This window comes from Empidonax traillii, unplaced genomic scaffold (assembly GCF_003031625.1).
Source record: "Empidonax traillii isolate 1590-97213 ecotype Southwest subspecies unplaced genomic scaffold, ASM303162v1 scaffold587:size399798, whole genome shotgun sequence".
NCBI lineage: Eukaryota > Metazoa > Chordata > Aves > Passeriformes > Tyrannidae > Empidonax > Empidonax traillii.
The window spans coordinates 202,561-220,282 of NW_020955780.1; the positions used below are offsets into that span (position 1 = coordinate 202,561).

At 50.9% G+C, this 17,722-nt stretch overlaps 1 protein-coding gene across 1 annotated transcript in view; it reads right to left on the reverse strand.

The window, feature by feature from the left end:
• ALX4 (ALX homeobox 4) overlaps window positions 1–17,722 on the reverse strand; it is a 38,473-nt gene that overhangs the window by 919 nt on the left and 19,832 nt on the right. Inside the window, exons 2-3 of the mRNA XM_027898258.1 lie at window positions 9,356–9,666; window positions 1,437–1,565 (exon numbers count right to left, since the gene is read on the reverse strand). Coding sequence (XP_027754059.1) covers window positions 1,437–1,565; window positions 9,356–9,666 — 440 coding nt within the window. The remainder of the gene's footprint in view (window positions 1–1,436; window positions 1,566–9,355; window positions 9,667–17,722) is intronic.

Consider the following 17,722-nt stretch of genomic DNA (forward strand, 5'->3'; position numbering starts at 1 on the left):
AGTATCACTCATGAAGTGATATTGCAGAAGAAGAAAGGGGGGCTCAGTATTTGGCAGTGGAAATAGGTGTGCTGCGGCAGGGAGGGACATGGGGCATGCAGGATGGTAGTGGGGAGGAGATGAGCAAGAGGGCAAAGGGCCCTTCATCACACTGCACCTCTCCACTTTGGGCCCTTGGACCCTCTCTGATCTCTTACCTCCAGCAAATTGCTTTTCAAATTTTTGATCTCTAGTGCTGAGAGAAGAGAGTCGTGTGGAGGGAGTGTAAGTTACAAAGACAAGAGAAGGGCATGCTGAAAATGCTGCTGAGAGTGTCCCCTGCTTGAAAAGCTGCTTTGGCATCTCTCAGCTATTTCATAAGGGCTTCTTGTTCAGTTTGGGGGAGACGCCAATCAGGAGAGAGGTCAAACGCTCCTGACTTGGCTGCAGGGTAGCACTGGTAGAGCACTGGCTGGGGAAGTACCAGACAGCCAGGGAGTCAGGGAGGGAGGACTCCCAGCACATCTGAGGACAGTGAGGTTCAGAGCATCACACCTGCAGAACTCTGCCCTTGAGCAAATTCTGGGTGGTGGGAAGAGGAGTGCAGGATGGAGGGAGTGCTTTCCAGGGGCACAGCCTAGCCCTTGATCTAACAAACACCTGTCTGTCTGGCGTTGTCTGAAGGCGGTGTTGTGAAATGGGGGCTGGCCCAGTGCTTAGGAGGTTACTTTGGTGACAGGTTTTCCAGCACAGGAAGCTAAGGAGGTGAGACATTTGTGTGATCTGCTGCCAGGATCAGGGGAGGAAGATCGTGAAGCAGAAGGACCCAGAAGCAGCCTCAGATACCCCAACAAGGCTGCTCCCCCCACTTCCTTTGGAGCATAAACCTAAAAGTCCATTGGGAAGCATCCTCAGATATCATCAGGTGTGCTGTAGGTACCACAGCCCGTCACTGGGAGATGACTGTAAGAATTTGCGAGGGGAAAAATGCTTTTGTCCAACCACCATGTCTAAGGGGCATGGAAACCCAGACATGGTAACAGGAAACCTTCCTGGGAACTGCTGTTCTTTAGGTATGAATTTGCCTTTTGGATCTTTTTCAAACTGGAGGGAAGTTAGTGGGCAGCAGCACACGTAATGGGAGGACAGTGTAATAGGATGTGCTGAGCAGGGTGACCTGTACCCAAAGGATGCTGCACTATGTCACACAGGGCCGGGCCTGATACGTGCTCTGGGCCAGGGCATAAGGGAGCTAGGCAGGATACCTGATTAAAAAACTCCCAGCCCTTCACTGCTTGACAACATATATAGCCCTGGCACCAGCATTCTTGCAACCCTGCCTGAGGGCAGGTGGATGAACCTGAGAAGGGAAACGTGACTTGGAGAGGACTGGGACCAGAGGCAGCGTGTCCAGCAGGCACTGGGACAGATGGGCCCAGGCAGGGGGATGCACTCACCTGGGCGTAGTTCTCAGCACGGGTCAGCAGAGGCAGCTCGTAGGCAGTGGAGAAGTGGGTCCGGACCTGCTGCATCTGACCGAACCGCTCCCTCTTGCGCCATTTTGCTCGCCGGTTCTGAAACCAAACCTGGGAGAGAGCAAGAGGGGAGCTGTGAACAAGGGGAGCTGCTGGCAATGGCTGGGAGCCTGACAGCCCTGAGGAGCCCACCAGTGGGCAGGCCCTCCCCAGGTAGGTGGTTTTGCATGGCATGGAGATGGGCACTCCTCCACACACAAGCTCTGCAGGAGAGTAACAGTCCTGCCCTGCATCTCTTGGAGATCTGGGACCAGCCTGTGCTGCTAGACTGGGCACACCCCAGGCAAAAGGGGATGCCCATCCCTTGGTGTACTGCCTCTCTGGTAACATTCACAGCTCTTGCCTCCCTCAGCCTGATTTGTCCTGAGATAGCCCATCTTCTTCTCACTCTGAAACTGTTACCCAGGCTCTGCCTACAGCTGTCCTGCTGTTAGCCAGTCTCAGACAAGAAGTGTAAATGCACCTATGAGTGCTGCTGCCTGGCTGAAACCAGCAGTGATGGGGCTTTCCCCAGGCCTAATCCTGGCTATGATGATGCTGTTGGCTGAAGCTTGCATTTCTCACCAAACTCTCACTCTTATTTTTCTTAACTGTGATGAAAGATAAAAAGCCAAACACCCCTTCCCTCCTTAGCTGCAGGAAAGGGCAAGTGCCCTTCTACAGTGTCCTTTGCTTTACACTAAGTTGTCTTTGCAAAGTTTGAAGCTCTCTACTTCACAGTGCTGCTCAGATCCCTTCAAGGCAAACACCAAAACTCTGTTTCTGCTCTTATTTTTACTGGCTTGACATCAGTGTGGATTATTGCACTGTTGTCAGCACCATCGCTCCTGATTTGCATCAGCCTAAGAGAGATCAGAGCCTGGCCCAGTGTCTTCAAAGCCTCTTGAAGCTCGTGAGTCAGGGAAACACATCAATCAAGAGCCTCTTTGAAGGCACTGAGAGATGAGGGCGATCACCAGGGGCTGGGTTGTGCAGGTCACGCCAGTGCATGAAAGGAGCAGTCCTAGAGCCTCTTGGCTCTGCTTTGAGTTTTACACGGTGACTGGGCTGGGGGGGTAGCAGGGGCATCGGGAACAAACAGCTTGGCCCTTCCCACGCCTGACCACCGGGCAGCTTCGCTGCTTGGCAAGCAGCTGGGGAAAGCAGACGCCAGGTAGGAAACTCATGTCTTAGGAGAAGAGGAGGACAAACCAGGCACTTGGCACAGGGTGGGATGGCAGGCCAATTCTCAGCGGGGGGAGGAGAGCAGTGGCACCTGTAGCCTGCATCAATGCAACTGGAAGCTGCTACAGGGAGAGAGAAACACGAGGGTCTGGGGTTTCTGGTTTGAGCTGACCTTGCTTGTGCTGGAAGAGTTGTTTCAGGCTCCACTGCTTCAGTTTCCCCCTCCCCACCATAGGCAGCCCCGTGCTGGTCTCTCACAGCTCCCCATTGTGGCCAGCTGTCGGCCCCACAGTACAAGTGGGCAGCTGAGGGTCTGGCCATGTGCTGTGGTCTGCTTGGTGCAGTGAACAGATGATGCAGCACCCAGGCACGTCCTCCCCATGCAGGCTGCAGATGGTGTAGGGTTTACTGCCCTGCTCCATGGCCGTGGCAACGTCACTGGCATGGGCCATCCACAAGCTCTTCAGACCAGCCTTACCCAAAACAGCTGCTCCTAATCCCCCCACCCCAAATCAAAAACCCTATGAGTATTTTCAGCAGGTTCAAAAAGCACCAGAAGAAAGGTCCTCACATCATCCCAGCTGAGCGCATGCTGCATACGAAGAGCGTCCTACTGGAGCAGGTTTGATGCCCCAGGCATCTGTCTGCTTTTCTTCTCCCTCTCCTTGGCACAGCTACTCCAGCCCAGCTGCAGGCCAGTCCCAGGGCTGGCCAGGATCATGCTGCTTTGATCTGCAGATTCAAAGTTAGCGGTGGTGACCCGGTTCCTCCTCAGGCAGAGGAGGCCCCGCTGTGCACAGAGGGGTGGGGAACAGGTAGGGAGCAGAGTGCTGACTGTGCGTGAGGCCGGAACGAACATATGCCAGGCATATGCGGCCGTTCCCTTCCCGTGTAGGCACCAGCAGCCTTGGCCGCACACCTGCGCTGCCACGCAGGGGAGCCTGCCTGAGCGTCCCACCTGGGAGCAGAGCGGCCAAGCACAGCCCCCCGCGGTGCTGAACGGCTCTGCAGTGTGACCTTTGAAGCCATCAGTGCAGGGTTTGTGTGCTCGGCTTCCCAGGACAGCGCAGCAGCTGCCTTGATGGAGCCGCAGGGAGGCTTCCACGGGCCAGCTGAAGCAGAGTGGGGTCTCAGCCTTTGCTCTGCCACATTTATGCATTAGATTGAACTGACTCTGGCAAAACGGTTTAAACTGGCAGTTCCTGAATTGCAATCCCCACATGTCTGGTGGGCTGGGAGGCTGTGGCAAATCATTGCATTAGGCTGAAAAAGAAGAGTGACTTAGGCCAAGTGTTGGTGCCATGGGCAACGGAGGCACCAGAAGGCTGGCAGTAAGCCATGGGACCAAAACACTTGTGGCAAGGTTTGGACTGTTTTTCCAAGTTCTCCTTTCTCCTCTGATCCAAACATTTACAGGTTGCTTGGTATTCTGCAGTTGGGTTTCTCCAGGCCTCCACAGTGCTCCAGGGAAAACAAGACAGGCAAGACACAGTGAAGACGTCAACAAAAACCCCAACTGATCCTCAGTATTTCCACAATCTTCTTAGAAGACACCTGCTTTTAAAAAGCAAATTTAAACCCTGACAGAAGTCCATTTTCCTTTCATTGCCTGTCACTTTTTGTCAAGAGAAACTGTCATGGGATGGGGATGTGACAGCAGAGCTTGCAGTGGCTGGTGCAGCATGTCCTCTGGGGTTGGGATGGGGTACTTGGTGGAGGGATTAGCAGTCACTGTGGGCTGAATCTCAGTGTTTACAGTTAGAGTGGGAGTGTAGGGTAATGTCATGTATCTGACTCCTGCAGACAATGCTTTGATAAGCCACGATGTACCAAATAAGCCCTATAAAAATCTACAGAACAAAAAATGTTTCATGTCTCCATAAACATTTAGCCATATGCTAGTACCTTAATCCATATGCATACACAGCTGATGTGCTGTTGGGGGAGGAGAGGCCAGGAATGGCCTGAGACAAAGAAAGCAAGCTGGAGACTCCTGCTTGCTGTCTTGCTGCCTCTACCCTGGCAACCAGCAGGCACTGCCAGTCTGTCCCTGCCACCAAGCCCCACGTGCCCTGCACAGGGCACAGGTGGATGGTCTGAGTTGGGATCTCACCCAGACCACTCCAGCCACATCTGGATAGTCGGGGGCTGCATCACTACCTTTGTTCTTCCTCCAAGTAAAAGCAAAAGGTGCTTTCCTGTCTCCTACACCCACCAGTGCAGCAGTGGAAGGTGAGGCTGGCCTCTGCACACGTGTGGTGGCGGGCTGCTGGCAGCTGTGAGGTTGCGCTAATGCCCTGTGCTCAACAACCCTCACTGCATCACCGCCCTGGTGCAGACAACAGCTGCCCACCATGTTCAAGTCTCTTGTGCTCCTGTTCTCCCCTGGCAGCCTCACAGCATCCATTCTTCCCATTCCTGTCCTCCAGCCCTACTACCCTCCTCCCTCAGCTCAGCCTCCATCTGTCTGCCCAGGATCCCATCCCTCTGTGAAAGGCCAGGCCATCTCCCCTCTTCCCAGAGATGGCCACCAGCCCATTGCTTTTCACACTGCAAAAACAGAGCCAGAATTCATCCTTGAGCACTGAAACTGGACACCATTTTATCAGTGGCCTGGAATGGGAAATTGGAGCCTGGGATGAGAGAATTGAATAACTTGAGCTTGTTTTCATTTCATGTTTAATTTCCTGCAGGCTTAGCTCAGTCTTTCCGCTCCTTCCACGAGCCTCCCAGGGTTTTATGGGGGAAAAGGGATCAAGATATATTACTTCTTGCTTTGCTTTGCTTTTTTTCTTTTTTTTTCCAAGGCGGTGATTTTGCTACAGCAGAGTTTGACATTTCCCTCTCACTTTCAAGCCCCCGCCGCATCACAGGGTCACCGCCAAAAACATTTCATTAATGGTCTCAGCAATCTTAGGGTTGGCTCTGAGGGGGGCTAGCTGAGGGGTTATATTCCCTGGCTGCAAAGACTTCTTCCAGCCCGATCCCTTTCTCCTCTGCCACAGAGCAGTCCAGGAGGCAGAGATGCTCATAGCCCAAGAGGGATGAGCAGCCAGGGCCAGGCTGTCAGGGCTTGGGATGTGCATATGAGTGTATGCAATGGGAAGGAGCCATGTGTGAATACACGTGTCTACCATGTTTTTCTCGTGCCACTGCCTCAGACATATGCTGCAGACCTGGATGATCTGGAAGAAGCTCAGACAGTCGCTAATACCAAGCAGAAGCTCTTTCTGGAGCTCTGCGGCCCCAGACATGGAAGAGAATAAAGGAATGGAACATATACATTGTGCAGGACCTACATGAACACAGCACCCACTGTGCACCCGTGCAGGCTTGTCACTGAGCCACAGCAGTCTGTCCCTGGCTGTGTGGCTCTGCCTCTGCACAGGGCTTACACATGGCTCTCACTTTGGAAAACAGGGATGCGCAGTATCTTAATAGTACATGGAAAGAAAGGGCCAGGTTGTGGGGGGGCAGACAGGGGAATGTTGCATTGTATCACAAGGGGAATTAGCTTTGACATTGTCTGACACCACTACAGATGGCTGCAAACAGAGGCAGCCAGGGAAATGGAGCAGGAGAGGGGCAAGGCTGTGGAATGCCACCACTTCACAGACAGTGCAGCCCACCCCATGCATGCTGCTGGCATGGGCTCTTCTCCAGGCACTGTTCTCTGGCAGCTATTTCACTAATGAAGCATGAGCTTGGGAAAGGGTTGGAAAAATCAGAGCTGCCACTTGCCTGTCTAGGCTTCACATCTGCTTCTGCCTTCAGTGTGGCTGGTTATGCTATCCAGGGAGCCCAGACAGAGGGGATGACCTCCAGCCAAAAGCTGGCTCAGCTGTGGGAGGGAGCATCACACCTCCGACCTGCTGGGTGCCTCGCCTTCCTGCCACTCTCCTTTGCTCAGTTCAGCCTTGCAGGCAGCTGAAGCTAGCCTCCATGAAATTATTCCAGGACATTTGGCATCCCTTAGATGCCAAATTACTTTCCTTGGGAGAGGGACTGTTGAGCTTCCCTCAAAACGCATGGGGCTGACATAAGTGTGTACCCCAATACCCCCAGCAGCTGGAGCCTCTGCCAGCTTGGCAAAGGGTGTCTGAGTACACAATGGCTATTTGGCTTGCAGAGGCAAAGTAGTAAGGGGTTCATGGCTAATTTGTGATTTCCAACCCTCTAGCCCTTGGTTCTTGGTCCGTGCCGTAGGCGTTTACTTTTCCATCAGTCTCCTGAGCTGTTGCCCCGTGCCTGTACCCACTCTTCAGCTGTGAGCTGATGGGCTTCAGTGCTGCAGTGCTGGCACTGGAAGGCTCCCACAGAGCTACCCAGAGGAGTGGGAGACCAAAGTCCAACCTAAACAAGCTATAACACAACCCAGAGCCAGAGACAGGCACTGGCATGATTCACTAAGGCTCTGACTCCAAAAGCTTGCTTCATGGGAAGTGCAGCCCTGTGCCGTCAGCAGAAGAACCCTGTGCCATCTCCGGCTGCACCTCCATGCCCCCTGAGGGGCTGCCACTGCCACGATGAGGCTAAACAGTTCACTAGCCAGCAGCCCCAGGCCCCTGGGAACACGTGGTGCCCTGAGCCTGCCCAGACAGCACCCACAGGCCTGCTGGTTCTTGCTCTCCAGTGACAGGGAGGCTGCATTTCTACCAACAGCATGGCAGCCCTTTGTCATGAGGTGGTGGCTGGGTGCCAGCCCATAACCCAGGGGACTGGGCCCTTCCCAGCAGAGCAGGGGAATGACTGAAATGCAAGTGCTGACCCCTTTCATCCCCGGGTAAGTGCTCGAGCACCAGGCCACTTGGACAAGTCCTTCAGCCGCTCCATGACACGAGCCCTGTCATCACCACCTCAAGTTAGAGGAGTGTGCTGGCAGCCATGGCGACAGGCAGCTGGGGCACTTATCTCAGGACAAGGTGAAATCCCCCTCTGCCAGATATCCTCCTGGCTGCCCAGTGAGGTGCTTCTCCTCTCAGCTTTAGTGTTATCCAGTGGGAGAAACCCCCCAAGATCATGGGTCATATGTAAGGAACTTGTAGACTGCATCTGCCTCACCTGCCCTGGCTCTGTCAGCAGCCCTGCGTGCTGGCTGGGATGGCACGCTAGCTGCACACCCTGGCTCAGAAGCAAGCAGGAGGAGCTTGCCACCCTCCAGCACCTCATTCTCATTCCTGAGCAAAAGGAATTTCATGCACTGTGCAGCATGTAACCAGATGCTGTGCCTGGCCTCCCAGGAGACCCCATCGGCACTTGTGATGTGTTCCTGGGAAATCAAGGGCTTCATCCAGTGACAGAAGTAAAGAGCTGATGTTTGTAGCACTGCCTTCCTCTGCCCATCCTGCAGTGCTCAGCATGCTACACCCGGGACCAATGGGAATCATGCTGCTTCCTATTGAAATGCAGCCGTGTCCAGCCTGAAGAGAAACAGCTGTGGGGAAGAAGAGCACAGCAGCCCTGCAAACCAATTTAGGAAGCAGACAAGAAAAATCCTGCTTCCAATTGAATCTGGAAGTGAAGGCACAGACTAAAATAGACTTAAGCATGGATGCTGGCTTGACTGCTTCGATTACTTGTAAAGGTTAAAGCAGAGGGCAAGCTGGGCTGCCTGGGAGCTGGGAGTCTTCCTGGTGTAAGAGATACAATCAGGTGTCTCCACAGGCCAACTATTCAGGTAAATCACAGAATATTCTGAGTTGGAAGGGACCCACAAGGATCAGTGAGTCCAACTCTTAAGTGAATGGCCCATACAGGGATGGAACCCGTGACCTTGTGATTTTTAGCACCATGTCTTAACCAACATTCTTGATGTTCACGCAGGTTCTGGGGATGGTGAGCTGACAAATGCCTGCAGATGGAAGTTGCAAGATTAGCTAGGCTGGAGAAAGAGCTGGTTGCCAAGGTGTGAATTGTGGATGTCTACTCCACACAATGATGCTCCATGCAATGATGCTCCTTTTTGCACATGCTTCTGAGCCCTGCCACGCCTTCTGTTAAATTTCTTTGATGTGGATTTTGGCTCTGCTGGACCTCCAGGTTAGTTTGGGGGAGCTAGTTCATGGGAGCTGGCATCTGTATGGGTGGAGGTGGTTGGAAGTCTGTCAACAGTGTAGCTGTTTCACTCTCCTGCTCCTCCCAAAGTGGTGAGTGCACCTTTTGTCTCCAGGCCTCCAGCTTTCATGCATCCTCAGCACCTACTTAACCAAGCAGGCAATAAGAGCTGCCTGTTCTGTATCAGCTCATGCTCTCTGCTACTGAGCTCCTGGTCACGTCTGCATCCCCATCTTGCCGGAAAGAGCCCATCCTGTGGAAAAGCTTGCTCCCACTCAGACTAATGAACCTGTGTCCCCTGTGAGTCTCCTGAAAAAAAGTGTTTTTTGTAAAAGCTTCGTTGTGGGTGGCCATGAGATTTACCTGCCTGTAGTAGCATTAGCTCAAGGGCAAGAGGCATCTCTCTGAACACTGGAGCACCAGACCAAATAAGGGAGCTGACACTAGTGTCAGATGTGGATGTTCTTCACTGCCCTGCCCCTGCTGGAGAGGCATGCTAGCCTGTGGCACAGACTCTGGATAGGGCTCAGCTGCCTGCAGTTTATGGTGCAGCTGCAGGGGACCTCAGGGGCTTGTTTGCAGCTCACCCACCCCGCACCCAGCCCTAGGCCATTCCCCCGTACCTGTACACGAGCCTCGGTGAGGTCTGTCCTCATGGCCAGCTGCTCCCTGGCATAGACATCAGGATAGTGGGTTTTCTGGAAGACCTTCTCCAGCTCCTCCAGCTGGTAACTAGTGAAGGTGGTGCGGTTCCTCCGCTTTTTGCCCTTGTTGCTCTCTGAGTCGGCCTTGTCCATGGGGCTGGGGAGGTCTGTGCTGGCCCTGTCCTGGGTCACTTTCACCCCAGCCTCCTTCACGCTGAGGTAGCTGCTGTCCATTCCTGAAGGGTCAGAGGTCGGCTGCAAGTCAGCCTCTCCCAAAGCGCTGTCTTTACCTATTTGGGTGGAAGGGGAGGGAGGGGAGAGAGGAAGGTGGGTTTGAGTAGAGGCAGGGGGTAGGGAGAGAGAGAAGGAAATAGATGTAAATATTTTGACCAATTAGTTGGTTCAACCAGTTAAAGCTAGCACCCTGGCAGGAGGGCAGCAGTTCCCAAAGGTGGACAGAGAGGCTGGCGCCAACTCTGGGCGGAGAGAGAGAAGGGAGGTGAGACAAGGCAGAGGGCTGCCATGGATGCAGAAAAGCTGCCAGCCCTGGCCTCGGAAGGTATTGGTGCTCAGCTTTGGGGTGGCACAGGCTGTAACCAAGGGAGGAGGTGGCTGTTTTGGCAGGAAGGTTGATCACAAGCCGCAGAGGCCAGCACAGATGGGAAAGAAGAGGCTGGGGCAAGCTCTGCCAGCTACTCCTCCCTCTCCAAGAGCCAGGTGGAAGGATAAGCCCTGTGCACTTGTGCACACAACCTAGTCAGACCCTTCTCCAACACCCACACTGGGACTGAACCTTGTGGAGCACTACATTCCTAGGTCCTGGCCACAGGAAAGGTCTCTGAGGGTAGAGGAACCCATCTGCTTCCTGCATCAAGTAGATCCCCAGTCACCAGCCCGTTGGTGCTCCCCTACTGAATAGCACACAATAGAAAACCAGTACCCAGCAGCCATGCGTGGTGCTTGGTTAGGTCTGCTTGCTTCTCTTGCATCCCCTGGCAGTGGTGGTGTTTCAGCAGAGGTGCTCCTGACTGACACCCCACAGCCTTCTAAGAGGACTTGCACTGCTTTCGGCAAGGAGGCTGTAAATGGGGCTTAGTGCTCCAGAAAAGAACGTTGTGAGACACCTACAGAAACAGCTCAGCCTGTGTGTGGGGCAAAGGGAAATGAGAGGAGTCTGACAGCAGCCTGGGAAATGTTCCTGCCTGACTACCCCCAACAATTAATAATTAATGGGACATGATGCATAACAGCAGTATGGTGACACAGGAGGAGGCCATTTCAACCACTCAACCAGTAAGCTGGTTCCTCTCTAAGGCTTAGCAGCTACAAGTAAAACCACCTTTGAGCTTCTATAATGGGGCATATATATCCTCAGGCCCAGGTGCTGTGATGGAGCATCCTCTCCTGCCCACCTCCTGCCTCCAGTGGAAGTGGTGATCCCTTCATTAGTAAGAGTGCTGCTATGCCACCAGGACCCTGGTAGGTTCTCGCAAGTGACCGTGACTCTCCCTTGTCTGATGCCGCTGCTCTGTATTGCGGGCCATCCCCAGACCAGAAAAAGAGGGGTCTGTGTGAACAACAGCCCACCAACTGGCCACATTTCTGACTGGGATCTTTGGACAAAAAACGTGGTAGCCCTACTGCAGGTTTTAACTTTGAGCCACTATTCTCAGTTCCTAAATGTCCAGGAAGTGGTACAGTGGTACTTCCTATTCATGCTCTCCTTACCAAGCAAAGAGTACATCAACTGGATGATCTTTTTTTTAATTTCACATTAACCTATATTTAAATGTTACCAGTCCAAGATCAGTCTTTCTAGGAAACAGTTCCACCATCTAGTGATGTCCCCACTGGGAGCTTTTCCCCAACAGTGTCATATCCAGGGTCATTAATGCCAGCTCAGGCATCTTAGCATGTGTCTTTGGCAAGTTTCATTTTTTCCAGCACTTATCTCTTGTTACATCTTTCCACTAATTCACTGTATATTTAGAGTTTAGCCCTTCTGTGAATAGCTGTCATGTCTCCACAGCCAAAAGCCCATGAACAAGCTTCTGAGAAGGTGTGCATGTCCACACTCATTTCTCACTCTTGCAGCTGAAAGACTGCATTGAAGTGATTGGGATAAAACCAGGATGAAATGTAGCTGTCACCCTCGGGCACAAGGGCAAGGAATGCCCAGATTTAAGTCTGGGAGGAGGAGCTATGAAAGGGTTTTCAGAAAAAAATTACCCAGTTGGTACAGAGGGGTTGAAAGCAGACCTTGGATGAAGGTAACCGTTGCAGGAGCTATCTGCGACTACCACCCTACTGTGATTTCAGATTTACTGCTTTCTCTGATACTGTTCCCTCAGGCTTTTGAGGAGGTCCTTGTAAAGCTTTCCAAAGTCTGATGTTGTCTGTCTCAGCCATCTTTGCTTTGATCCTTAGGAACGTTTTGTCAATATTTATACTCCCTGGGTGCCAGGACCAGTGTCTAGGCCAGGGACTGACACCCTGCCTCCTCTTTGCACCTTCCCTCTCTGAACTCTTCTACTGCTCCTGGGGGATGCAGGTGGGCAAGCCTGTCCAAAAGAGGCCCTACCCCACAGCCTGGGTAAATCATATGATACAGACATGATATTTATAAATTTCACAGCTGAAAATAAAACAGTTCCAGAAAGTCTGCAGCAACGGACTACCGCCTATGAGTCAGTAGAGACAGAGTAATAAATATATGAAAGTATTCCAGGAATTTTTTTTCCTCTGTTTTTTTTTTTTTCCTCTTTTCTTTCTTTCTTTTATTATTTATGATGCCAGGAAGCCCACTACATTTTCCCCCACAGCTTTGTGCTGGCTGCTTCCCTAAATCCCAGGTGCCTTGCAACTCCAAGCAGCAGCAAATGTAACACCTGAGGCCTTTCCTTGGGAACTCCTCTGCTGTTTCTTATCTGCTTGAGCAGCTCAGCTAGCTGGGAAAGGGTCTGCAGAAACATATACACACAGAAAAGCTCTGGGTCTCTTTTAATTTCATTGACTGCATAGCCCAAACTGCAGCTGGGAGCTGGGTCTCGAACTTTCAGCAGCAATAGTTATCTCCATCACAAACCATCAGCCTCAATGAGCAAGTGGCTGTCCCTGCTGTGCCCACAATGGGTATTCCCCTGCCTGCCTGCTGCCAGTCCAGAGCCCTCCTTGCCAGCTCAGCCATGCTGCTGTCATGCTCCTGCACTGCAGCAAACATGGGCTTCTTTACCTCTAGCCCCTGAGGGCCCTGGCAGGGATGAGCTGACTCCATGAGAGGGGCAGCAACTGAGGGCAGGACGGCAGTGTAGGGAGGGGATGGCGTGCATCCATCCTCAGCTGAGCATCCCAGGAAGTAACTCTCATTCCCTAGAAACAGGCTCTTTGACCTCAAAACAGTCACGCTAACTGCTGAAGTGAAACAAATTGCATACATCTGCATATGGATATGCCCAGACTTCCTGTAACTGGAGATGGCCTCAAAGTTTCAGTGCAAAGTTTGGGGTGTCTGTTTCTAATCAAACCTAGAGAGACCTTGAGTTACATATTGTGAAGATCTCCATGACAAGGAGTTAATGTGAGCACCATTGCACCCTTAAAAGCCCGACAGGACCGCTTGGTGCCTCCTTCACTGCTTATGCCTCCATCCTTTCCCTTGTAGCAGTAGAAGGAGGATATTTCCTGGCTTCCCACAATTATACCCTGCTTTCTCAGTGCCTTGGTGCCTGCTAGACCATCAGCACTGCCAAGACCTTCCCTGAGTCACCTTGTGTCAGTTGCCAATGGGCAGGGACAGCCCAGGATATCTGGGTACATGGGTCCCAAACACCTCGCAGCTCCTTTTGGGCAGGAGGGCTGCCGGCATCCCCAGTTCACCTGAAGAGGTTATACCTTTCCAGTCTCACTGTGTCTGTCCTGGGAACCCTGCAGAAGAGAAAGGGGGTGCAGGAGACACAAGACCATGTGGCAATACATGGCCATGAGGTAAGCGAGCCCCTGAGGGAGCCAAGCATCACACTGCTCTGCTGATACTGTCCTGAGGGAATGGTCATTTTGATCATGCTGTCAGAATGTTTGGATTCACGACTTGTATCTGTTTTGTTCCTCAAGTGTTCTATTTTGTGAGAATGATGAAGTAAAATCTTCAGTATATAGAATCTTATCCATGAAATTTAATTTAGAGCAAAGTCAGCTTGGTGCATCCACATGGCAATGCAGGATGGGACATTTCCAGTACACAACTTTGGGCCCAGCTTGAAAAGATAGGTCTGCTTTGCATGGCATATGCATGACATGCCACAGCTCCTTCATGATTGGTTCCTTCACACTGATTATCTGATTGCAGCCCCACAACCCATAAGGATGCAAGACAGCTATATGGCCAACAAAACCCAGGGACACAACCAGCACAGGGCAGTTTCCCATGGGCTCCAGGAAAAAAAGCCTGGATCTTGGCATTGCCAATATATTGCTCTAACAGCATCTTGTGCAAGCTTTTACAGTCTCAGTGAGGAGTTGATGCTATCCCAGTCTTGGGAAGCTTCAAGCATAGCCTGGGAGACCTACTGGCATGTGGCAGCTCAGAGAGGCTGCCTGTTGGTCGACAACCCACAACCAAAGCACATAGCACGGGTGACATGGGGCTGCACCAGGCTGCCTCTCCAGTCCCACGCTAAATGACGTAGTGGCCTTCTGCCTTCCTGCCCAGGTGTAGACATAGGGATGTCCCCCTGCCAATCGCCAGATTTTATGGCCATTTCATGGTGCCTCTTCCTGTCTGCATATCCGTGGCCTGACTCTTCATTTCAATGAGGCATTAAAAAAAAAATAAAAAAATTAAAAAAAAACAAACACAAACAAACAAAAAAAACCCACCACACACAAAAAACCCCAAAACAAAAAACAAACAAAACCAAACCAAAACACAAACAAACAAACAAACAAACAAACACATCCTCAAGTGCAAATGTTTAAGAATGCTTTTTAAATCCAGTTTTGGCTCTTAATGTCATTCTCTCAACTCTTGCATAAATACCAGTGTTAAAATTTTGCCTAGATAAGGCTCAGGCAGGGTACTCTACACTTTGTACCAAGGCAGATTTGCACCACAGCCCAGCCAGCACACCTCAAGGACTTTGCCAGCCGTAGTAACCTTATCCAGTTCTTGTGATCTTGCCCTAACACGTGCTGAAGCCATTATGCTTGTTCTTAAGCTGTCTGCTGCAGCCTTCTGCCTCCTGTCTGTCACTGAAGTCTAGAAGTCTTCTATCCCAGGCAGTGACCTCATGTGGTTGATCCTGCAGAACCTGAAGGAAGGCTGGAACACAGTCTAAGCTGTTCCTGTCCTTATGGTACAGCATTCTTATTGCAGTTTACAACTTCCTCATGAGGGGAAGAGGTGGGGGAGCCACTGATCTCTTCTCTGTGGTGACCAGGACCTGAGGGAATGGCCTGAAGTCGTGTCAGGGGAAGTTTAGGTTGGATTTTAGAAAACAGTTCTTCACCTCTGCAGAGGGTGGTTGGGTGCTAGAACAGGCTCCCCAGGGAAGTGGTCTCAGCATGAAGCCTGACAAAGTTCAAGAAGTGTTTGGACATGTGCACTCAGGCACACGGTGTGACTCTTGGGGATGGTCCTGTGCAGATCTAAGGGTCAGACATGATGATCCCTGTGGATCCCTTCAAACTAAGCATATTCTGTGATTCTACGATTCACTGTCTTCCCATTGTGCTCAGGAAGCCACTGCATGAATGTTCTTATCTACATGGACACCATCCATTTCTGCTGAGCCTGTCAAAGCTGCTGTCACTGCTGCTCTGCTACCTGCAGCCTCCTGAGGCTCTACAGCAAAGAGGGGGACAGTGCAACTCACAGGCTAAAAGTAGATATGAAATACCTGACCACCTTGGGGAGCTAATTACAGACAGAGCAAATTCCTACAGAAAACCCTGCTTGTAGGATGAAAAGGGGAGAGCGGCATTTCTTTGTACTGTGCTCCTCCTGACCACACCTAGGGCTCCCCTCTTCAAGAAGAGACTTATTTTTCTGATCAGAGTATAGTGCAGGAATAATGCTGAGGCCTGGAGAAGAAAGATCTCAAAAACTCCTTCTGTTCTGAAAAGCAGTCTGGGGAGAGTGCCAAAGGTACCACATCGCACCAGTGAGTTCATAAGCTTTCTTCTGGTGGCCCTGAAGCCAGTGTATAACTTACGTCCCTGGCTCTATCTCCGCTGTGTGCCTGTGAGATGCTTCCATAGGAGTCAAATCCACCTCAGCACTGGCTGCACTTAAGCTCTCTTGTTCCTGGCTAGTTGTCCTGGATTAAATCACTTTGTGGGTTTGGGACAGACAGCTTGATAAACATTAACTCTAGTGCTGCTGAGAAGTTTATATCACAGAAAGCCTGGGGAAAATGTGTATTATTTGTTTGTGAAAGTTGCTGTTCATCTTGCTTTTTTTTCTGAACTAGCTTTTTCCCCCCCCAATACAAACATCTGGTTTTGAGGGCACGTATTGCTTTGTTGCCTGATTAGCTGGATTCACACACCCTGTGGCTACTTGGGGAGAGCTCAGCATTGTCTGTACAAATGCAAAATATGCTGCTTGCTCCTCTTTCATGTTATTTAAAGGACACTAACAAAACTGGCTTTTACATTAACAAATATTTTCTAAAAACTCTGCATAGAAGCTGTGGCTAGAGTAAAAGGCACAGTTTATGCTCCAAGTCCTTCTTCATGTAGCACATTCATTTGAACAGCAGGAAAGTGCTGATTAGCAAATTTTGAAGGCACTAAAATGCTTCTAGCAACCTGCTGTAATTGCAACTGACTTTCTGGCTCCCAGAACGTGATATAAGGAAAAAGAAAAGAGCAAGAAAATGTACTGCTTTTGCCTCCACTGGGAGAAACACATGGTATGATTCTTGGGGCTGAGCAGGGCTAAGAGTTGGACTTGATAATCCTTGTGGGTCCCTTCCAAGTCAGCATATTCTGTGACTCCGTGAAAATGAAACTGCTCAGTTATTTATCATGGCTTCCTCACTACTGAATGCAAAAGATTATTGTTTATGCCGAATATTCTGGAGCTGGGCATCTCAGTTCTCTCTGAAGAGCCCATTAATTTCCTAGTGATCTGGTTCTCTCCTCTCTGACACTTGAAGATTTTCAGTGTCTGCAGGGGGTGACACGCCCCCTGCCTTGGGGATATGGCAGGACCAGCCACAAGATGACTTTTTAAGTGACAGCAGAGGGAGGTGACAACTACCCTTTCAGTGGCATCAAAGCCTCATTATATCCCACGCAGGCAGCCCCAGCTGCAGGGCTGGGGGTGTTCAGCTACAGGTTTGCAGCACACCAGGCTATGTGCAAAGCCCTGCTTGAAAGTATGACAGACAAGACGGGTCAGCTACTGCATTTTAAAATGTCTCTTTTATTTCCCACTGTAGGCATATTACAAACAGCTGGGAAATAATTGTGGGTTTCTGCTGTGCCCTACTTGTGTCTCCGCCTAAAACTGCACGTGAACCAAAAGCCATGTAGTACCTCTGAACGTGTACATCTCCAGTGTACGTCAGCCAAGAAAGATGGACAAGGCAGGCAAGGATGGGAAGGGGGCTTGAAAGGGCTTTTAGTTTCCTCTTGGCTCTGATTTTGATACCTTTTGGATAAGTAATCTCCTCCTTCTAAAGCAGTCCTTCATTGCCTTGCCATGACAGTGGTTGCCTGAGGGTCTCGGCTTTTTTCATGTTCCTTGGGAGCAGATGTAAGCACCTAACTGCTCTGAAGACTTGGCTCAATGCTGAATAGACAAAATATGTGATCTCATTAAGAAAAAAATCAGCATCACTAATACTGGACAAAGTATTGAATGGTATCTCACTTAGACATGGGCCAGTAGCTGTTTGTTGGGATTTCAGTACAAAAGTGTCCACAGACCCTTGGCCAAGTGAAAGGTAGTACAGAGAGGTCCCCAGTGCTGTTTTCCGGAGACTTTTGTTTTCCACAGACAAGCACTGTAGGGTTTTGCAAATATGGATGCTTGGTCCCAAGGTGTGGACTCTCTTCCTCTCGTCTGAGCTGAGTTTCCCTACTGGGATATCCCTACTGTCAGTAACAGGCATGTCTGAAGCAACATCTGCCCCATCCACCTGTCAGTCTTACTTTGGGATCATTCAGTTCTCTCAGTGTTGTGCTTCTTTTAGAAAAATGTAGACACAGCAAGGTTGCTCCTCCCCTGCTGTGTCCAACCAAGTTACATGATGATAGTGGTTAAGGTAGCCACGATTCAACCCCCCTCCCTACACTGAGGCCTTGTGAAACCAGGCCCTGTACCTGAAGCAGGGAAAGGTA